This window comes from Chiloscyllium plagiosum, chromosome 1 (assembly GCF_004010195.1).
Source record: "Chiloscyllium plagiosum isolate BGI_BamShark_2017 chromosome 1, ASM401019v2, whole genome shotgun sequence".
NCBI lineage: Eukaryota > Metazoa > Chordata > Chondrichthyes > Orectolobiformes > Hemiscylliidae > Chiloscyllium > Chiloscyllium plagiosum.
This window is the reverse complement of record NC_057710.1, coordinates 126,459,772-126,483,561: the sequence shown is the minus strand read 5'-3', so window position 1 is coordinate 126,483,561 and position 23,790 is coordinate 126,459,772. Positions and strand designations below refer to the sequence as shown.

The window sequence follows — 23,790 nt, the reverse complement described above, 5'->3', positions numbered from 1 at the left end:
TGAATTTAAAACACTAATTAGCACAACTGAGTTCACCTGTTTTCTACACACATACCCAATGTTTAAAGTGGTTTCTAATTATGTTTCCAATTTCCAACAAGTCCAACTCTTTCACTTGTTCTTCACTTGTTTTAACATTTCTCAATGGTGTTAATTGTCAGTTAATCATACGAAGGCCAACATCTTTTATCCAAGTTGTTTGTTGAGTTGTAAAGATACACAAAGCTGAATTTCACATGTTCTAGTAAAACATTCCAATTACAAAAACAAAATTACAAAGCAAGATTCATGGACCATGTTAGATATATGATTACCTTTAGATGCAATGAAGGTACAAGCTTTGGAGTTGTATGCAAGTAATATTGTCAGTCATTGATAAAATCTGGGAAACCATCCAACAGCAATTGAAGTCGGGGTCATAAACAACGAAGAAAAGGCAGCAAGTCGGTAAAACATTTCCGAACATGCAAAAAAGATAAAGACACAATGTTATCAGGGCAACTAATTTACGTCTATGAACTCAGTTCTTACTGATTGTGAAATATAAATTAAAGTTCATCCTGCTTCTCTGCAATGTCAGCAACCAAGCAGTGTTACAGCAAATGCAGATATAAACATCAGCACTGTGCATTGCTCAGATAGAAGCACCATGCAATATTTAGAAGGTGATGTTTGAGTTTAAAGGCACTAACTAAATGCATGTTTTTTTGATGTGACTGGTCAAACACAGAGTCAAACATAAATGGATGTTGGTGATTAAATGAGAGAATAGTACAAAACGATTATACATGAGTGTCTGCAAACCACACGCCTTGTGGGTTGCTTGATGCTATTAATAATCACAGGGTGCAGGCTTTCTCAGACATTATAAATTGCTTCCATCCAATTGACACCCTAACCAGGAGAAGATTTTACAGTAAACATGACTGAATTCAGTTTGTGCGAAGAACATACAGCAGCAGCAATGAGGGCAGGATTAAGACAGTTTGCAACTGCTAACAGGCTATGTGGGTCTCATGTGAACAGTTTTACATGATGCAGGAGTACAAGAGCAAACATTTAGCTCTTAGTGGTATTGCTAGTTCCAGGATGCAGCCATTCACAAATAATTCAGGTACAGAACCTCAGAACAATTGAACTTACAGCAAGTTCATCAAATGTCCTCCAGCAGATACTTGAGCAGGAGTGACAATTAGGGGTGGCATGGATAGGATAAATAGACAAGGTCTTTTCCCTAAGTTGGGGGGTGTCCATAACTAGAGGGCATAAGTTTAGGGTGAGAGCAGAAAGATATAAAAGGGACCTAAGGGGCAACTGTTTCACGCAGAGGGTGGTGCGTGTACGGAATGAGCTGCTAGATGAAGTAGTGGAGGCTGGTACAATTACAACATTCAAAATTACACCATCTGCATGGGTATATGAATAGAAAGTGTTTAGAGGAATATGGGCCATGTGCTGGCAAATGAGACTAGGTTAGGTTAGGCTATCTGGTCGGCATGGATGAGTTGGACCGAAGGGTCTGTTTGGGTGCTGTACATCTCTTTGACTCCCATGCAGCTACCGTGTTGCCTCAGCAGATGTGCAGTATTTCTGCTTGCATAGATTTTAAAATTAGATTAAATTTGGATCCATGGAAAATACATGCCAGAAATGGGAAACATGTTATAAATCATCACACTTATGCAACAGCAAATGAATTTTGATGTCACAGTCATAATGTATTTTTCACGTCAAATATAAAAGACAGTAACATTCAATTACACTGAATATATGTTGCAATTCTTTTATCATTCAAATAATAAAGTGGAATGTTTCTTTCTTCTGAAATTAAATCATAATGTGATTTTTATAAACAACTTTACAACATTGTTATGTACAGCATGCAGAGGGATTCCTCCTCTGAATACTTACTTCTGCTGCAACGTACTTCAGTTCTTAAACAGAAAGCAATAGTCCTCAAGTTCAGAACATGCTGGCACTGGGAAGACTACACAATGCAACTGTCATACACTTTGTCTCTTGCTACATATCTTGATCCACTATTCATCCTTGCTGAATTGCATTTAAATGATTGCATTATGGAAGAGGGGTTCATTGTTCAAGATCTCTTTTTAAAATATTTTTTCATTACCATTTTTGTTTGCTTCTTGTTAAGTAGATGAATAGTGATTTCAATGTTAAGATGAGAGATTGTTCCTCTCAGAGGCAAAACAATGCATATTTGCAAAACCCCTTTGTGTCTTACTGTGTTCAGAAGTTATATCAAATGAATACAATGATTCATTAACCTCATTGCTCTGTGTGATTTATCAACTGAAGTAAACTTGTTTATGTTTCAAAGCAATCTTCACAATGCCTGTGTCAAATCAGTTTATCTTGAGAGAGTCTAAAAGGGTGTACACGTGCTTCAGATGTGGAAATCTGACCCAATCCGATCCACTGCTCAATTAAGTGACTGACATCAGTATAACTGCAAAGATACTTGCAGTTGTTTTGAATTTATAAAAGGGGGCAACAGTAAGCCCTATAATCAAGCACAGGCTGACAGATCAACAGACTAAGCAATGTCCCCAAAAGCTGTCATAGGGTCATAAAGATGTACAGCATGGAAACAGACCCTTCAGTCAAACTTGTCCATGCCGACCAACTATCCTAAATTAATCTAGTCCCATTTGCCAGCACTTGGCCTACATCTCTCTAAATCCTTCCTATTCATATACCTATCCAGATGCCTTTTAAATGTTGTAACTGTACCTACCTCTACCACTTCCTCTGGCAGCTCTTCCATACACGTAACACCTTTTCCATGAAAAGGTTGACCCGTAGGCCCTTTTAAATCTCTCCCCTCTGACCTGAAACCTATGTCGTCTAGTTCAGGACTCACCCACTCCATGGAAAAGACCTTGTCAATTTATCATATCCATGCCCTGCATGATTTTATAAATCTCTATAAGGTCACCCCTCAGCCTCTAATGCTCCAAGGAAAACAGCCCCAGCCTATTCAGCCGCTCCTTATAGATCAAACCTCCCAACCCTGGCAACATCCTTGTAAATCTGTTCTGAACTCTTTCAAGTTTCACAACATCCTTCCAATATGAGGGAGACCAGGCACATAATATTGCAAAAGTGGCCTAACCAATGTCCTGTACAACTGCAACATGATGAGCCGACTCCTATATTTGATGCTTTGATCAATAAAGGAAAATATACCAAATATCTTCTTCACTATCCTATCTACCTGAGACTCCACTTTCAAGGTCTCTTTAGTCAGCAACACTCCCCAGGCCCTTACCAATAAGTGTATAAATCCTGCTATGATTTGCCTTTCCAAATGCTGGCACCTCACATTTATCTAAATTAAACTCCATCTGCCACTCCTCAGCCCATCTGATCAAGATCCTATTGTACTCTGAGGTAATCTTCTTCACTGGCCACTACACCTCCAATTTTGATGTCATCTGCAACTTACTAACTATACCTCCTTTGTTCACATCCAAATCATTTATATAAATGATGAAAAGTAGTGGACCCAGCACCAATCCTTGCAGCACACCACTAGTCACAGACTTCCTGTCTGAAAAGCAACCCTCCACAACCACCTTCTGTCTCCTACCTTCGAACCAGTTCTTTATCCAAAAGGCTAATTTTCCCTGAATTTCATGTGGCCTAACTTTCCTAACCAATCTACCATGTTGAATGTCTTAATGAGGGTAGTGCAGTGGATGTGATCTATGTGGACTTCAGTCCATATAGATCACATCCAGTGCTCTACCCTCATTAATCCTCTATGTCACTTTTTCAAAAAGCTCAAGCTTGTAAGACATTATTTGCCATGCACAAAGCCACGTTGACTGTCCCTAATCAGTCCTTACCTATCCAACTACGTGTAAATCTTGTCACTCAGGATTCCCTCCAACAACTTGCCCACCACCAATGTCAGGTTCACCGGTTTATAGTTCTCTGGCTTCCTGTCCTGTGATACGATTATTGAGGGGGAGCACTGCCAGTGGTGTCTGTGTCTGCAAATCTTCATGGATAAATTATCCCACCTCAGTTACTGACAGGCATCTTGCTGATGCTGAGCAATCACACAGATTTTTTTTTCATCATGTCCAAGCAACTAACTCTGATGCAGCACATCCACTGCCAATGGTCCTTTGATTTACTAATGGCTACTCTACATCTTTGACCAATCTTGAGCTGACCACTTCTCACAGATGAGCTGCACCATTGTACAGAGAACAGAACCAAAGCAACATATAACTTGCAGATGCATAATCCACGTGTCCCCAAAGCTTTGATTAGATTAAATTACTTACAGTGTGGAAACAGGCCCTTCGGCCCAACAAGCGCACACCGACCCGTCGAAGCGCAACCCACCCAGACCTTTTCCCTTACATTTATCCCTTCACCTAACACTATGGCCAATTCATCTAACCTGCACATTTTTGGACTGTGGGAGGAAATCGGAGCAGACACGGGGAGAATGTGCAAACTCTACACAGAGAGTCACCTGAAGCGGGAATTGAACCTGGGTCTCTGGTGCTGTGAGGCAGCAGTGCTAACCACTGTGCCACCGTGCCTTCAACCTTTTGCTGAAGGATTTCACTCCTTTAAAACATTCTCAGTGCTTTCCTCCACACTAAATGGGTGCAAATAACTATTTTCTTTGACGTACCTCAAAAAACAAATTATACATCTTTCTTGAGCTAAATCCTTTTCAGGCTTTACTTAAAAACGACTATATTACCCCTTGTGTGGCTATAAAGAATGGTAGAGTTAATACTAAAGGAGGAAAACTGTACATCTTTTACATTAAAATTTCATCCATAAAGCAAAATATACTCCAAATTCTGCATTTTTAAAAGTATTTTAGTAAACGTACAATTTATTGAGAGGATGTTTTCTATATTCGACACATTGGTACTTGCAATGTGAACATCTTAAAGTTAAAAGGGTGAAATGTTTAGTGGGAATCTGATCATAATCTTGAAGCAATGTGTCAGGTACAAGAGTGATACATTATAGAAAACACTTTGAGCAAACGCATGACAATTATAGATAAGATGCATTCTGGGCGAGGCTTTATTCTATTTTTAGTTTTATTGCATTTGGCGGAATTTTATCAAAGGGTTCCCACTTCAGTTAGTGGCCTGAATCACAGCTTTAAAAAAATTGATTTTGTGCAGTCTGTGGAAACTGCAGCTCTGGCGAGCATCTTTGGTGTGGTTATAAAATGAACCTGCAATTGAATATGAAAACAGGCAATTCAGTAGTTCTTTGTGCAAACCACAAAAATGTATTGCAATGTCCAAACTGCATCACTTCCTCTCCGTTATTATAGATATAAAACGGGCTCATGAAACTTGAGTTGCACTGCACTTCTGCCTTATGTTGCGACACAGAGGGAAGGGTCACACACAGGTTAAGGTAAATAAAATCAAAATTGTTGCACTGCGTTTGAGACGTATATCTATAATATTTATTTAAAAAGATACGCTTTTAATGTATTCCTTTGTTGACAAATGCAAAATGAATATTGAAAAGTTAAATATGATCAAATCACCGACACCTGAAATAATTCTTGGTCGCATTCCTCCTTGTTATCTAACAGCAAGTTCTGCGTTCCCATATCCGCTGAGTAAGTACGACAGAAATGCATAAATTGATGTACACGAATCTAGACTTCTCTAAAAGACGATGTTGAAGTTCCTTCACGAATTAGAAATGGCATTGAATCGATGATAACTTTACTCTTTCACCACTAATTTTACGGACGAAACAATTGAGAAAGTTGCACCTTGCTGAATGAATAGCCAGACTTCTTATGGCCTAGCAATTCCATAGTTACTGCTAACCAGCCTCACTGGCTCTCGAAAAATAATTTGATTTTTTTGGTAAATATCGTTTTTTTTCATTGTGATACAAAATAATCTCATTTTTAAAAATGTTTATTTGCTGTATTTAGCTTTAACTTGATCCTATGTGTACTCCAAATCATGCTCTTCCGTTAAAAGTGAAGGATGTCAGTGTTTTATATTTTCGCGCTTGTTGCCTGTGAATTATTCAGCGATGTTTTCCGTGCTTGCTGATCTCTCTGCTGCTGGGCACGTGATGATTTTCTTATTTTGTGGGCTGAGTCGAACTTTTGTCAGGGATAAGAAAATTTCAGCTGAAGGCAGCTCTAGATCTTTATTGGAAACAAAGAAAACTACTTGCTCCATTTATTTTAAGCACTGACTGCAAAGTCTCGCCCCTAATGAACAGTATCCCTTACGATGAAACAGATTGGCTGAGGTAGACAGATGCGTGTTAGCAAGAAAATTGGTTGACATTTTGCTTTATGTTTAATTTTTTTAATTAAATATTATCAATGAGACATTAGAAAAAAAATAAAATTTGCATACAGCAAAGTAAAAGCAATAGCTTTTAAATGTGGCCTAATGGTTAGCACTGCTACCTCATAGCGCCAGAGACCCGAGTTCGATTCTATCCTTGGGTGGCTGTGCGGAGTTTGCACATTCTCCGCTTAACTGTGTGGGTTTCCTTCAGGTACTCTGGTTTCCTTCCACAATCCAAAATCGTGCAGGTTACGTGGATTGGCTGTGCTAAATTGCCCATAGTCTCCAGGGATGTGTAAATTAGATGGATTAGCCATGGGAAATACAGGGTCACAGGGAAGGGGTGTGGGGGGTGGAGAGCCTGGGTGGGATGCTCTTTGGCGAGTTGGTGTGGACATGTTGGGCTGAATGCCCTGTGTCCACATTTAGGGATTGTACAGATATGTTTTACTTCGTGCACTGCTTCATGCAGGAAATCAGTCCTTGGGGGAAGTGTAGGTTCACAGTGTTGGTTAAGGATTCCATCCTTCCCCAGTAAAGAAAGACAACCTTGGGTGCTATGATCTGTCAGGATGCATATGGTAGCTAGAAATGGGAAAGTTCAAGGTTCAATTTTCTGCATCTTTAGAGTTCAGTAAACAAATTGTGATGAAAGTTTCAGTTTGAAGAGATGTGTAGAAATAATATTGGGTGATTTCAAGTTTTGCAAAATAGATTAGAATTACAGTATGCAAGTGATCATGTTTTGTTGATTGCATTTGTTTTTGCTTCCGAAATCAGTATACCACTGTAACTATAAGAAAAGCATTGCATAATTTTTGTTCTCGGTACTGAGTGAAGCAAGCCATAGATATGAGAGTTGAACAACAAAGTGTATACAACATGTTAATTGTGAGAATAAACATACACAACGATGTCAAGGATTAGCATGCTTGACTGGAAAAAGGTAAAAGTTCAAAGATAAAAAGGGATCTTGCTCAAGTTGATTGTACAGAAATGTTGCCAAGATGACAGATTAGCAGTAGGGTTTTCAACTTTGAGATAAAAAGAAGATAAATTCAGTGGAAACACGGATACAGATGTATCCAAAAAGATTTCTGTCAATAGATTAAAATGAACCTGAAACTTTAAAGGAAAGATTTAAATGTGTATTGTACCTTTCATCATTTCAGCACAGCATAAATAGGAAGAACACAGTACATGTAGTTTTATATGAAATTTTAGAATGGCAATTTTAAGGTAACTTGGTTAGAAAGTTGCCTAATTAATGAGAAATAAAAAAAAGGGTGCATGTATGTTAGGTGGAGCCAGAACGTAAATTTAGTAAGTGTCAAATCCACTTTCTTTTTCATCTTTAATTATTTTGTCTATCAAAACTCTAATGCAGATGGGAGTAATTCCAATGAACTCGCCTCCCCTGTTTTCTGAGAAGAGAATTTCACAGACTAACAACACTTCCCTAAAAATAAATCCTCATCTCCTTCTTAAATGTGAGGCCTGTTATTTTTAAACTGTGTCCCTTTGTACTTGTTTCTCATAAAAAGGGGTAATTCTCTCAAAATATATTCTGCCTAGTGTCCTCAGGATTTTACATATTTAAACTATCACTACTAATTCTTCTATACGCCAGTGTGTAAAGTTTCAACTGTTCAACCTTTCTTCATATGTTGTTCATCCAATGAATGAGTCATGTTTGTTGACAGACAATAATGCACTGTACAGAACTATAAGATCGATGCAAGGTCAGAAATGTGAAGCGCTTTATTTGAGTACTTTCACTTATTTTGTAACAATACTTAAAGCAGCTAAGATTTTTATGTGCCATTACATGATGTTCTTGCTAGATGAATGCTTTGAAGTATGGAAATGCCATAAAAATCCAGTCACCTCTCACAGTAATTTGTTCATTTTTAATGTGTTTACAATTAATGTTTCCTCTTATGTGTTCTTCCTTTGAAAATGAGAGACTGAGTAATTTTATCTTGAATTTAGATAATGTTGTGTTTGGGCTACATTTGATTATACTGTCAGGGTTGCCTCTTATTAGTTGCTTGTCTGTGATTGACTGCATTATGCACTCTGTTATAATTATACCAAGTACAGGATGTTATCATGTCAGTCTTTTCAGTGCTACTTGGTTGAAAGCATGTCCTGACCATGGCATAACATGTCTCAGTAGTAACCAAGGCATAATCTTTTGACTAAAGAAAAAGAATCATATCTAACAATTAGCTGAAGAAATTTGTATTTTCATTCAAGCTTTGGTAAGATACACTGTGGTATAGATTGGCCTTCTGGAATATTCTATGTGTAACCCTCGTGCAAAAGCAAGCCTGCATTTAAATGTTATTGAAATCTATGCCCTCTGGTGCACTGGGAATAATTATCTATTATCTAGTTCTGAGAGAAAAAATGTGCAAAGGACAATCCTTGGTCTCTACTAAGTCATGTTGAAGGTAGAATTGCAACAATTGGATTTGGATATAAACTTGAAGAAGAAAAAATACAAGGCTTTGAGAGATGAGGAAGGGAATCAGGTTGTTGGATCTTTCCTCTGAAGAGATGGCACATATGCTATTGGTTGAAAGATCTTCTGTATGTTATATTCCATGATCCAAATTGGATCCATGATTTTGAGGCCAGAGCAGATAAGAACTGGTGAGAGTTGCTGCTGCTTTCTGTCTCTTTCTACCCCAACTTATGAACACTTTGTCCAATTGGAGAAACCCAAAATGAGGTGTTAACTATTGTATGCAGGCCTGTGACCATTCAAATACAATGTGTTTCTCTAATCTGTGAAGAGCATAAGTGTTCTTTGGAGCTCTCAACAGCTGGGGAATACTCAGGTAAAAGTGAAACACAAAACACAAGTGGAAACTTAAGACTTTAGGACTGCAGGAAACAAAAGTAACAATTATATATTTTTTTCCCAGTTGGAAAATTACATAAGGCCCAAAAACCAACACCCTTCCAGTACATTCCCACCACAATTCTGGTAGAGTGCAATGAAGGGGTTGGAAACTGGCAGAAAATCACTTATAATACTGCATTACTATTATCTGCGAGATGATGAGGTGAGGTGCAAATTCTCCATTGATCATTCTAAGAATAGAAAGGCAAGGACACGTAATGTTGGGAGATCCCCTGTCTTTGAACTCCCAGGAACAAGGTAACATCATTTAAATAGAAATCCAGAGCATACAGAGATGTCGGATGGCATGAGAGGTGGATGGTAAAATTTGAATTCAATTTAAAATTAAAATGGAATAAACAAAATTAACCTAATGATGACCTTTGTTGATTGTCATAAAATAAATGTTGTTTAATTATGCCCTTTAGGTAGGAAATCTTGATCCTTACCTGGTCTGGCCAACATGTGACGCCTGATCCACAGCTACATCATTAACTGTTAACCGCTTTCTGGGCACTTAGGAATGTGAAATAAATGCTGACCTAGCATATCCCAGGAGTGAATTCAAAAACGGACAAATTTTTTTCAGTGGTGCAAGACCAGCCCAGAAAATTGTCCTCTGCTCCTGGTGGTTTTCAGAAGTCAATTTTCTTATGCTTACCAGATTATTTTATGTAGGAGACTATTTGGAACTAATTTTACATGTTGCTGGGACAAGATCCTAATAGCTGTCTGGATACTGACTCTCCTAGCCAAAGTGGAGAAGTTGTGATGTACCCAAGAGGTAACCTCGGTAGCATGGTAACTGCCGGTCCTATATCAGTCAGGTGCCCTATTCCTGCATACTGCCCCAGGGTCACTATTAGTGGGAGTGATCTCAGTGAAAATGCCAGGATCATAACCTGTGGAATTTTGTGCCTATATTTATTGCATGCATATATTAAAATTAATTTAGATCCTTTGTGACAAATTGTAACTTGTGCATTTTTGTTTGTTTTATAGAGTTCTCATCCTTAACAACATTCTTGAGTGAAGAGGAAAATGGCATCCACATGGGTAAATTATAAGTACCATTCAACTTGAAATTTATCCAAGGAAGAATATCTACCAATTTTGATTAGCATTGAAAGAACCATTCTCCCAAGATATGGGAGGCTAGTAACCTAAACAGAGATCTTTGAATTACAGGGATTTGAATCAAAGGATTACCTTTGCATTGAAAGCATTGCATACTTTTTCAGTAACATTTGTAGATATATGCAACAAAAATGTCATTCACTGAAGAAACAAACCATTTATATGATGTAGCCTCCATGTCCACAATTATTTTGAAATAGTTAAAAAAAATCAGCATGCCTTCTTTACATAAGCTACATTGCTGAAGTCCTCACTGCAAACAACAGTAAATTTCTTGTTATGCTGATTTTCCTGTTAGCCCATACTGATTCCAATAACAGTGAATTGTTCATCTGCCTGTTGTTGACTTTTCCAGGAACTGAAGCAGCTTGAGTAGTTGATAACACTTTCAAATTTGTCGTTGATGCTGCTTCATATCAATTTATTATTCCTGGCAGGATTAACCTTGTGTATTCATTAGAGATGGAAGTCAAAGAGCGGGATTTGTTTAGAAAATTTGTGGAGACAACTTTTCAATTTACAAAATCTGAGGTAATGCTAAACTTATACAAATATTGGTTAGGATATTGTGCCCAGCAAAAATGTCAAAACCATGGAGAAGGTTGAAAGATTGATGCCAGAAATGAAAGGCTTTAATTACAAGGAGAGTGTAAGGAAACTGGGACTTTTTTTTCCCCACGAGAAGAGAGGTTAAGGAACAAAATGTAACTGATGTTTACAAAATTATAAGTTCAATGACCGGAATAAAATCTATTTTAATGATCTGAATTTAAAATATCACAAACATATTAAAATGAGGACTTAGAAGAAGACTTGTTAAAAGTGTACAGTTAGGGCAAAAGACAATGATAGAGACAGTATAAAAGCTTGAAAAGGAAAATGGATAAATACTTGAAAGGAGAAGTATGAGAAAAGTACAGAGGATTGGATTAACTATATCCGCTGTTTTCAGAAGAGCTGGCACATGGCTGTTTGAGAGAATGACCTCTTTCTGTGCTGAAAAGTATTGTCATTCTGTTTAATCATAAATAAATAATATGCATTTGTATTTAGATATTGGTTTAGCTATATTTAGGAGAGGTTTATGAGATTCAGAAATTACAGGAGTATAGAGGCATTTCAACAAAGTGGGTTATTATGTGGTATTTGAGTTCTTCATCATACTTAATGTGGGAGAGGGCACTGCCCTCAGATCAGATACATCTAAGTATGTAATAGTATGGCTTTGCTTTTAAGGACTATATTTTTCTGAGCAAATATGGAATCACTTTTTTTCAGAATTATCCACTTCTAACATTGAAAGATGAAAGAATATCACTAATGGAAACTATGGGTTATTGCTTCTTAATTTAAACTGGTTAAAGATACAGCCTACCACTGACATATAAGAACACTTCTTTTTTCTGTAAAATAAACCCTCCACTAAATTAATAAAATATCCAATTAAGAAACACTGCACATCCAAGGCAGTGAAGCAATAAGAAAAACAAAAAATGGCAGGAGTGGTGCTTGAAACAAGAGAGAGACTAAATCAATATTTGCCACTTTTGAGAAGATTTGTAGCTTAGGGTAAGGTTCAGGTTGTAAGTTTGCTCGCTGAGCTGGTACACTTGGTTCTCAGACATTTCATCACCGTGCTGGGTAACATCATCAGTGAGCCTCCATTGAAACACTGGTGTTCTATCCCACGTTCTGGGACCAATCACCTCAACACCCACAAAAGGAGCTGCATCAGGAGTCACAACACACTGCAGCAGGAGGAACTATGAGCAGCAGAAGAAAAATACCTTTACAGTATATTCAAGAACAACTGATACCTGATAAACACAGTCTGCCGAATCTTAAGCAACAAACTCAAACAAGAAGACACAACATGCCCGGAGACTCTAGCCATACTACTATAATACCAAAGATGTCTCGGCGATGACTACCAGTCTACTCTGACCTCTTGGCTTCATGGTAGCCCACAAAACTACCAACACACTGAAACAGTAACTGATGAACCTAAAAGGCCCTGTACCAACAACCAACAAATCGAATGTCATGTATAAAATACTGTGCAAGGACTGCAACAAACATATATTGGACAGACAGGCAGAAAACTAGCCACCAGGATACACGAGCACTAACTAGCCACCAAAAGACATGACCAACTATCACTAGTATCCTTACACACCGACAAAGAAGGACACCACTTTGACTGGGACAACACAACCATCCTGGGACAGGCTAAACATGGGAATTCCTAAAGTCCTGGCATTCAAACCGGAACTCCATCAATAAACACATTGATTTGGTCCCCATTTACCAACCTCTGAGAAAAAGAACTGGAAATGATAACACCCACCTTATCAGACCAAGACACATAAATAGAAAGTGGGGACAGAACACCAGCACTTCAACGGAGGCTCACTGATGATGTTACCTAGCATGGAGACAAAACGTCTGAGAACAAACCTACCAGCTCAGCAAGCAAACTTACAACCAGAACTAAATCAATACATTGTTATCGGAGGAGAGAATGTACTCCGCTCTCAGGGTGCCACCTATCTCTGAAAAAGCAGAGACACCCATGCGAGGATGTGGCCACGGAAGAGAAGCAGGCAGTCAGGAATTGCAAGCCCTTCCACAGCTCACTGTCCAGACCTAATGATGGCTACTTTAGCTAGGCTCAGGAGTTGACCCCAACGAGGTCAAGAACCACGTTTTTTAAAAAATCTTATTAATCCACTACGAAATGATCTAATCACCCAATCAAACACTAAATACTGCCCACCAGAGAAATAATTCAGTTCAATGTTTTTATTCAACCTGTTCAGACATGTTATGGCATACTGTATCTCTGGAGCTGAGGGGATTTGAACTCAGGTTTTCTACAAGAACGCAAATCTCAAAAACAAAGTCCAATGAGCATCACCCACTATCAATCAACTCTAGAGCTGTTCTGCTTTGCTGTTAAAAGGATGTGCATTGTCACACTAATACTCATGTCTTCTCTAATCCTTCTTACAATCACCTTAACGCTCTCTGATAATTGACCTCTCAGATAGGTACCTCATAAATTAAAATTAATTCATCCCTCAAACTTCTCTGTTTTAGAAAAACAACTCTCATTTCTATCCAATCTTTCCTAATAACTGCAATTGTCAAGCCCTGGCAACATTCTTTTCACTGTACTCACTTCATAGAAATTATGTCCTATCTGTAATGTGGTGACTAGAATTGTAGAAAGGTTCCAGTTGTGGTCTAACCAATGTTTTATACACTTGCGTCATTACATCTCTGCTCTTGTATTCTATACTACATCCAATAAAGGAAAGCATTCCATATGATTTCTTCACCACTTTATCCACCCATCCCGCCACCTTCAGGAATCTATAGACATGCACTGTTAGGTTTTTCAATTTGTCTAGTCCTCTCAATATCCTCCAATTTACTGTATATTCACTACATTTGTTTGTCTTCCCCAAATTCATTACTTTGCACTTTTCTGGATTGAATTCCATTTGCAACTTTTCTGCTCACTTAATCAAACCATTGTTATGATTCTGGAGTTGCCAACTATCAGGTTTCGGGCAATATTTGTGTAATTTCTCAATAATTTAAGTCCAAGTTATTAACATATAGAGTAAGCAATATGAGCACCATCAACGAGATCTGTCAAATGCCATTAGAAACCACTTTGACCTTGCAACTCTACACTTTGTTGTCTATCACCCTGCCAAACATTGGATCCAACTTGCCATATTTGCTGGTATCCCATGGGATTTCACTTTAGCGACAGGTTTGTCATGTCTGATCTTGTTAAGTATTTTACTAAAATCTGTTCAGACAACATCCACTGCACTACCCTCATCAACCCTCCTTGCTCCTTCCTCCACAAATTTGATTATATTAGTAAGACACGAGCTTCCCCTTAGAAAACTGACTGACTCTGATTAATATGTGCCTTTCTCAGTGACAGGATATTCTGACTCTCAGAAAGGGTTCCAACAACTTGACAACCACTAACGTCGGACTAACTGCTCTACAGTTATTCTTTGCACGCTTTTTAACATTTTTCATGTTGCACGTTCCTAGTTCAAATCTTTCTTTTTTCTAGTTTAGAAGGGTTTTATTCTTGCTTTGTCTATACAAATAATTTCACAAGCTTCAACATATGTATGAGAGTTTATATCTGGTGCTTTATACTGTTCAGCATTATAATTGCAACACTGGTACAAACACACTGCAGTGTTGCTAGCAAAGTCAGGGCTGCAGGGGGCAACACTGTAAAATTGTTGAATTGTTAGAAATAGTCTGTACCACTGCCAGGTGCAGTGGTATTGTTATAGAAGTAGTCATTCAGAAGAGTTGACTAACAGTCTGGAGACACAAACTCAAATCCTTCCAGATCAGCTGGTAACCTGGAACAACGAGATTGGTGTGAACTGCCCTTTAGCCAGGAAAATCTGCTGAATTACCTTGTCTGGTGTATGTATGATTCAAAGACCCACAGCAATGTGGTTCACTGTCAACTCTTAAACTCCACTGTCCCAAACCACTACTAAAAATGCAAAAAAGAATAAACCCTGCAAAGTCCTCCTCAGAAATTCCTGGGAATTGTACCAAATTTGGGAGAGTTGTTGAAAAGGCTAGTCAAGCTAACATACTGATATAGTAATTTTTCTAATCATACCTTTCAGCCAATATTCCAGTCACTACCTCTGACTATGTGCTATCTCACTGCTGGTACAAATCTCCACAGAGGTAGTAACACAGTGGTGTACACTGGCAATCCTCAATATTGACTCGGACCCCATGATGTCTTGCGGCATCAGGTTAAACATGGGACAACAATACCTCCTGCTGATTAATACTTCTATGCTGATGAATCAGTACATCTTCGTGTTTAATGCAAATTGGAAGAAGCACAGAGAGTGACATTGACACAAGGAAATGTTCTGTAGGTGGGAGACTTTAAAATCCATTCCCCAGGTTAACTCAGTAGAAATCGGTAGTTACCAAGCTAGTGAAGTGCTGAACCCCTTACCTGTGAGAGTGGACCTCATCGGGTCCTGAGAGAATCAACAAGAGAGAAAAAAAAATCTACCTGACCTCATTCTGGTCATTCAACCTATTGCAGATGCATCTGGCCATGATGGTATTGGTGAAAGTAACCACCACCACTTGTCAAGATGAAGTTGTGCCATCATATTGAAGTCACCACTGTGCTGCATGGCACGACCACCATGCTAAATGGGGTATATTTTGAACAGATCTAACAACTCAAAACAGGAGTTCATGTCATGGGTCATCATCAGCAATAGAATTGCGTTAAATCACAATCTGTAATCTCATGACCTGCATTTCCTCTAACCTGATTAACTGCATCCATTGCTCCAATGTGTCCCGATGCTCCCTACATCGGGGAGATAGAGTGCAAATTCAGGGATTGGTTCAGGGGACATCTATGGTCTGCATGCTCCAATCAACTCCACCTCCCGGTGGCCAGCCATTTCAACTCCCCCTCCCAATCACCCAACGACATATCCATGGGTCAAAATAACGCCACACTCAAACTGGAGGAAGAACACCTCATCTTTCGTCATGGGAGCTTACTACCTTATGGCCTCAACATAGAATTCACCAGCTTCCAAATCTGCCCACCCCCACCTCATCTCAGATTCAGCCCTCCCTCTCTACCTACTCCCTTGACCTGATCTAACCTGTCCATCTTCCTCCCCACCTATCGGCTCCACCCCTCCCACTGACCAATCCCGATCACCTCCTACCTACATCCACCTATCACCGTCCCACGTACCTTTCCCCCAGTCCCACCATCTTCCCGTTATTTTTTTCTCAGCCCTCTTCCCTGTCCCCAATCCTGATGAAGGCTCCCCCCCCCCCAACTCCGAAACGGCGATTCTCCTGCTCTTCAAATGCTGCTTGACCTGCTGTGCTTTTTTCACCTCCACATTTTATTGACTCTGACTTTCCAGCATCTGCAGTGCTCACTATCTCAAAGCCTGAAATTTCCTCTACTCTACTATTACTAACCAGCCAGGGATCAGCCCTGGTTCATTGAACAGTGCAGAAAAACATGCCTAGAGCAACACCAGGCATACCTAAAAGTTAGACGCCAACCAGATGAAGTTAGAACACAAACAATGGAAGCAACAATGTTTGGACCTAAGTAATCCTATTTACCAACTGAGCAAGTCAAAGCTTGCCACCCTACCACATCCAATTGTGAATGATAGTGGACAATTAAACAACTAACAGGAGAAGGTGACTCCTCAATCATCTCCATCCTCAATGTGATAGGGGAACTCAGCAGGTTACTGCAAAAATTAAGGCTGAAACATTTGCTACCATCGCCAGCCAGAAGTGCTGAGTAGTTGATTCATCTTCACCTCCTCCTGAGGTCCCCAGCATCACATGTCAGTTTTCAGATGTTTCATTTTACTGTATTTAATACAGCGAAGGCTATAGGGCCAGACATTCTGGCTGTAGTTCAGAAGATTTGTCCTCCATTTATAAGGAGCACACTTCACTAGAATTATTTCAATAATTCAAAAAGTCCTTTCTGACAGCACTTTAAAAACCTCTGACCTCTCCCATCTATAAGGACGAAGGCTACAGTTGCATGTGAATACTGAAAGTTCCCCTCTGAACCAATGTTGCGGTATCTTGGTACTTTCTCCCTAACAATGTTATGGGTGTACTTGTGCCAATGGACTGCAGCCATTCAAGAATGCCGCACTATTTGGTAAACTTTTGAGGGTTGGGAAGGATGGCTATTGATTGAGGGCATAAAAGAGGGAGTCGAATCCTTTATAGAATGTATATTGGCTTTAAAAAGTATTTAATTTGCACCTTATTTATCATACTTCTTCTTGCTGACAGTCTACTGGTGGAGCATGTGAGTCCTGGTGGCCGAATGGTGGGTATGCTCCCGTGGGCTGTGGTGGCATTGGTGAGCAACTTGCCCCAGGAAGTGATCTGACTCCAGCTCCCAATGGTGCTTTTGTAAGTCTGTTTCAATCTTTCTTGCTCATATAATTTTAGATGCCAAAATTGCACAATATGTTCACCAGCATAAGAAAGAAAAAAAAATTAATGTTTCAAGAAAAGATATTTCATAACAATATGCTAATTAACAAAGAAAAATTATGAATGCCATTCCATACTTGAATAATAAGGAACTGATGAATAACACCTAAAATAACTGTTTGTTTCTCTCTCCATGAATGCCACCTTTTTGTAGAGTTACAGACATGATCATGGCATGTGTGGAAGGTTTCTCACGGGTCATGAAAGAATAGCAATTTCCGTTTTTATAGCATAGAGATATGTCCTAAAGTATCGAACAGGAGCATTATAAAATAAAGTATGATACCAAGCTACAGATTTTGGTGACCAAAATCTTGGTCAAAGAGCTAGATTTTAAGGATTGTGTTAACGTCGCAAAGCCTGATGGAGAGACAAAAGGAGAGAATTCCACAATCTCGAGTCTGGACAACTGAAAGCATGTCCCCAGTTGTTAAGCAAATATAGTTGCTAATGCACTAACAGTCTGAATTAAAAGAGGACAGAAAACCTGAAGGCTTGTGGGATTGGAAGTGATTATAGAGATAGGATGGGATGAGGCGTTGGATTGATTTGAAAACTCTTGAACAGATTTTTAAATTAGATTAGATTAGATTACTTACAGTGTGGAAACAGGCCCTTCGGCCCAACAAGTCCACACCGACCCGCCGAAGCGAAACCCACCCATACCCCGACATTTACCCCTTACCTAACACTACTGGCAATTTAGCATGGCCAATTCACCTGACCTGCACATCTTTGGACTGTGGGAGGAAACCGGAGCACCCGGAGGAAACCCACGCAGACACGGGGAGAATGTGCAAACTCCACACAGTTTGCACATTCTCCCCGTGCACATTTTTGTTGAGTTTGTTTGCCTTGGGAGCCCATTGACGTTGTTGACCAGGAACAAATGCCTTATCCTGCATGTCATAGAGTCATAGAGATGTACAGCATGGAAACAGACCCTTCGGTCCAACCCGTCCATGCCGACCAGATATCCCAACCCAATCTAGTCCCACCTGCCAGCAACCGTCCCATATCCCTCCAAACCCTTCCTATTCATATACCCATCCAAATGTCTCTTAAATGTTGCAATTGTACCAACCTCCACCACTTTCTCTGGCAGCTCATTCCATACATGTACCACTCTCTCTGTGTGAAAAAGTTGCCCCTTAGGTCTCTTTTATATCTTTCCCCGTCACCCTAAACTTTATGCCCTCTAGGTCTGGACTCCTCGACCGCAGGGAAAAGACTTTGTCTAATAATCCTATCCATGCCTCTCATATGTCTTCCAACATTGAGTTCAAACCTATCATGGGTTTCCTCACTTTGCTCCTTATCAAAATTTACAGCATAGCCCTCACCTCTGTTGTTACTGGACTTTGTTTAATGTTGCTTTGCATTTGACTTTTACATGTATGTTATTAATTTATTATTAGAATATTACTATTCTTCTTCAGAACCTTTTAATATTTTGAAGTTTATGCATTAAAATGTTGAGTTGTCTAATAATTGAAATTAGGTAATGTAAGTAAAACTGCAAAGTGGGAATTTAGTGTGAAAAATTCAGTCAATGAAAAACGTGTTGGATAAAATTGGCTTTTAGATTTGTTATAAGCTCACTATGCTCGAGATGATGACCAATTTCACTCCTTAATTTGTACATAATTTGAAACATTATATTGCTTTGAATTAAGGGTAGACTGTAAATTGGGTATTGTAATCAGATTTAAATAATTTAAAGGAAAATGATCAAATTTGGTATGTATTTTTATTTTACAGGTGAGCTTGTAATAGACCTTTCACAAGGGAAAAAATCTCTAAGCTCATGGCTAATCAAATTTTTACTTAAGTGAAATGGTTTAAAATAGATTTGAGACTTGCACAGTATTTGAAGTACATTCTAATGTAACTGAGAATTTCTAAACATATAAATAGTTGAAAATGTGTTGCTGGAAAAGCGCAGCAGGTCAGGCAGCATCCACGGAACAGGAGAATCGACGTTTCGGGCATAAGCCCTTCTTCAGGAATCATATAAACATATAAATAGCTTATCAACAGAGCACTAGCCAATTACTAACAAGAGCCTTGGTTCATGCCATGTCCTGTACAGAATGATATACAGCAACATTTGACAGGTTACATGTACTTCAGCTTATGGGGTGAAATTCTTTTTAAGGATATTTGTTTCTTGCTCCCTTTTCCCATTCTTGGTCTCCTTACAACATTTGTGAGTCCTTTGGATGGTAATGGACAGTTCAATGCACTTAAAAAACTAGTTGTGAAGAGACGTGTACAAATGGCCTGGGGCTGATCTCCTTCCACCATGGGGAAGTGTCTGGTTTCTGTTTTGTGCTTCATTGGCAGCTGTTTTAAAATTTGGCATGTAGAAAATTGTTAAAACAACTTCGATCCTATTAACGTGATGGTAATAATTTGCGTAGCAAAACTTATCCAGTGTATCTTGTGTCGAAATTCATAAAGTTTGACAACATTTCCTGTTGCATCAAATTATCCCCAACATTGCTCTAAGAAAGGAATGTGTATAGATATTTTTGCAATATTGAATTTCTACACCAGTGAAACTACTTTAGGCAAATTTAGGAACATTTTTAAGTTAGGGACTTTCTTTAGTACACATCATTTGAAAACTGCACTATATTTATTCAAACTTTAATCACATCATCAAGATTTTTTTTTAAGGTAGGAAAGACATTGAGCAGAATCATAGTGATCTGAGCCAAACGGGCTATGATAAAATGTGTAGCAGGTTCAGACGACAATTACAGAGAGGCCCATCTCAGCATCAAGATCATTTTGCCCCATTTTTAGTGTTTTTCACAAGTGGCATGCCAAGATTCTCACTAGGCAGCAGCAAGATGCAGGTGATGCTCATTATTGTTTGTTCAATGTTATGTGAATGCCACAACTTAGTTCATTAATGTTCACCTACCCATCTTACCAAATTTGCCAAAGAAGCTGGATGTCAAGAAAACTCGACAGGAAAGCCAGTGAGTGTACCAAGCAGAATCAGCTTGTTCCTTTCTCCAAACTGCCTCCATGTTGTGTGCAATCAAACTGCAGACCAGGCAAGATCAACAGGCATTTACCAAACACACCCCTCCTCCACAGTATTGGCATCTGACAATCAATACTGACTATCCTGGCATTTCTGCTTTGTTCTGACAGTACGCCTTGTAAGCACAGACCTGTATTATATGGCACACCAGCAACTTGCTTTGAAAGGCTAAAGCGGAGACATTTTGTGCCCAAGGACAATTTGGGATCGAGCTTAGGGACTGAACCAGGCTGCACATTAAGGATAGTCGCTTGCTCTCTTAGCACTTGCTCACTTAGCACCTACCTGCATGCTCACAGCATCCCTTGCCTTGCTTTGTGTTGTTCTGCCAATTACACAAACAGGCAGCTTGTCTTGCTGTTCAATAGTGCTCAGTTAAAGGGTTGTACAACCTGCTGTGCTATGTCAATTTTACACCTACTTCATGTACCAGCAGATTATGTGGTAAACACATCAGTTTTGCCGCAAAAAGTAATTATCTTTCAAAGACTTAGGGGAGTAATCCACACTGAAGCCCATGGATGCACCCATCAGTTAGGTACACAAAGTCAAGAGCAGCCTCCCATTTTGGTCCTAAGGATTGGCCACAGTCAGGAATCCAATCAGTGGGTTCTCAGTTAAGGTCCTATGCCTCTGCAGAGCAGGAAGTAGGACAAAGTTAGTCCATTAACTCCATAGCACCAAGTCGAGGGCAGTAGGATGGTGAGATGTATAGTCATGAATCAGTGGTCTCAGCACATCTTGTCTGGTGGGCTATGAGTCTGTTCAGAGAAAATCAAGGAGTTGGAGCTGGGGTGGGCAAGTGCAGCCTTTGCCATGGACATTTGCCTCATCTTTGGGACAAAGGGCAGGAGGCTCCGGGTAATGGCACAGTATAATTGTGAAGGATCAGGTGGATTTGCAAACAAGAATAGGTGAGTTGTTGTGGTTCTGTTCGCCGAGCTGGAAGTTTTTGTTGCAAACGTTTCGTCCCCTGGCTAGGCGACATCATCAGTGCTTGGGAGCCTCCTGCGAAGCGCTTCTTTGATGTTTCCTCCGGTGTTTATAGTGGTCTGTCTGCTCGCAGCCATTTTCTTCCCCATTGTGCAGATTCTATGATGAGGGAAGGAAACACCAAATACTCCTCTTCAAGCTGCTTCCAGACTTAGCCTAACCATGTTAGTGATCCCCCAAATATCCACATCCCCTTCCTGGTAGTCCATCCCATTAACCCCACAGGTTTCCCCAAATCCCACTATAAACGTGCTTACCTTCACCTACACTCACCTATTCAAAGTTTGTGCGAAGATTTGTAGCTCGGGTGCTCGTTGCTGTGGTTCTGTTCGCCGAGCTGGAAGTTTTTGTTGCAAACGTTTCGTCCCCTGGGTAGGCGACATCATCAGTTCTTGGGAGCCTCCTGGGCTATTGTTTCTCTGGCTAGGGTTTTGTCAATCGAAGTGAACAGTGCCGTCATGTCGAATGATATCATGGTTTCTTCTTTGTCTATGTGTATATTTCTGATGATGTCCAAGAATTCCTGTGTTGATTGTATAGAGTGTTTGGATCCGCTGACCAGGTGTTTCAGTTCTTTGGCCAGTTTGTATGATGGTGTCCCTGGCAGTGAAACTATGAAAGTAACCACCCCAACACACACAAACGAAGCTGTGACCTTTAAAAGTCCCTTGGAATGGTGTTTGCTGCATCTTCCTTGCTCACAGGTTCCTCATTTACCACCCTTCCCACTTCAAGTTTGCTCGCAGCCATTTTCTTCCCCATTGTGCAGATTCTATGATGAGGGAAGGAAACACCAAATACTCCTCTTCAAGCTGCTTCCAGACTTAGCCTAACCATGTTAGTGATCCCCCAAATATCCACATCCCCTTCCTGGTAGTCCATCCCATTAACCCCACAGGTTTCCCCAAATCCCACTATAAACGTGCTTACCTTCACCTACACTCACCTATTCAAAGTTTGTGCGAAGATTTGTAGCTCGGGTGCTCGTTGTTGTGGTTCTGTTCACCGAGCTGGAAGTTTTTGTTGCAAACGTTTCGTCCCCTGGCTAGGCGACATCATCAGTGCTTGGGAGGTCACATGTCTATGAAATGTACAGCACACAAGCTCCTACTCACTGGCTATTCTTCAGCATTGGCCCTCTCTGTATGTTACAGATCTCTGCCACAGCCACTGCTAGACAAAGATATCACCAGGAACCAATGCCGTATGTAGGGATAGGGAGGGAGAAACATTTTTCAGGGAGTGGAGAATTCTACCCTTGCTCCTGTATTTTGCACCAACTCATTTGCCCATCACCAAATGTAAGATCTACCATGACCCAACACAATTGGGCAATGTTTTGAAAGTTTGATTTAGAAAATATATTATTTTAAAAATCCTTCTAATTGCTTTTCTTGAAGAGAACTAACCTGGTGCAGTTTGATCTGAAAACAATTTATCACAAAATGAAAGCAATTTTAATCAGAGGGATACAGATCCTTAGGATACAGGTGACAGGTTTAGATAGAGGACCTGGATTGGTACAGGCTTGGAGGGCCAAAGGGCCTGTTCCTGTGCTGTAATTTTCTTTGATCTTTGTTCTTAATCAGTGTCATCCACAACCTTGAGTATTGCAAGCATTGGAAAATGACATTTAATAAAAACTATCTAGGTCCTTTTCTCTACTTACAGGTGGCTATAGCAGTCAGCAGGAAAGAAAAGTATACTTGGAAATAGACATGCTGGTACTCAATTCTAAGTATAAAAGACTCGTCAGATTAGTGAGTCTCATCTTCCAGTTTTACTAGTTTTTCCTTCCGTGAGATTGTTTAAAGTATCTAAAGCTTGACCCTCACAAAAAAGTTAAATGTAACATTCAACTTGAAGACCTCCTAACAACTACAATTAGTAGAAACTCATAATGGTGATTAGTTTGACCTAGAGGTAAGGCCAGTGTTGTGGGCAACACCAGTTTCTCACATGGTGTTTTTAAAACAGCCAAAAAGGGCAGCAGAAACCTGATTTGGATATATTTGGGCTTGAATTTCTGGAATACTTTGCTTTGGATTGGCCAATTTTGATTACATTCCGCTGAGTAAAACAGCACAACTTAGTGGAAAACTCATGGCCACACTTACATTCATTTGTAATTTGGGTAAAAGATAAAAGCGGAAGAAGGTCCATTCAGTAGATGACTTGTACTCTCACTCTCTCTACTTTGAACATAACCAAACCTGATTTGATTTGATTTATTGTTGTCACATGTACCAAGGTAC

At 39.6% G+C, this 23,790-nt stretch overlaps 1 protein-coding gene across 2 annotated transcripts in view; it reads left to right on the top strand.

Moving 5' to 3' along the window:
• Window positions 1-5,344: 5,344 nt before the first annotated feature.
• The window catches only part of anxa3a (annexin A3a), a 63,083-nt gene continuing 44,637 nt past the window's right edge, over window positions 5,345-23,790 (top strand). The window contains exons 1-4 of one of the 2 annotated variants that reach the window (XM_043696322.1): window positions 5,393-5,430; window positions 10,255-10,308; window positions 10,827-10,920; window positions 17,278-17,400. In XM_043696322.1, the coding sequence (XP_043552257.1) occupies window positions 10,852-10,920; window positions 17,278-17,400 (192 nt within the window). In that variant the 5' untranslated portion in view covers window positions 5,393-5,430; window positions 10,255-10,308; window positions 10,827-10,851. Of the gene's footprint in view, window positions 5,431-10,254; window positions 10,309-10,826; window positions 10,921-17,277; window positions 17,401-23,790 lie in introns of both variants that reach the window. The other variant, XM_043696332.1, reaches the window with a different exon arrangement.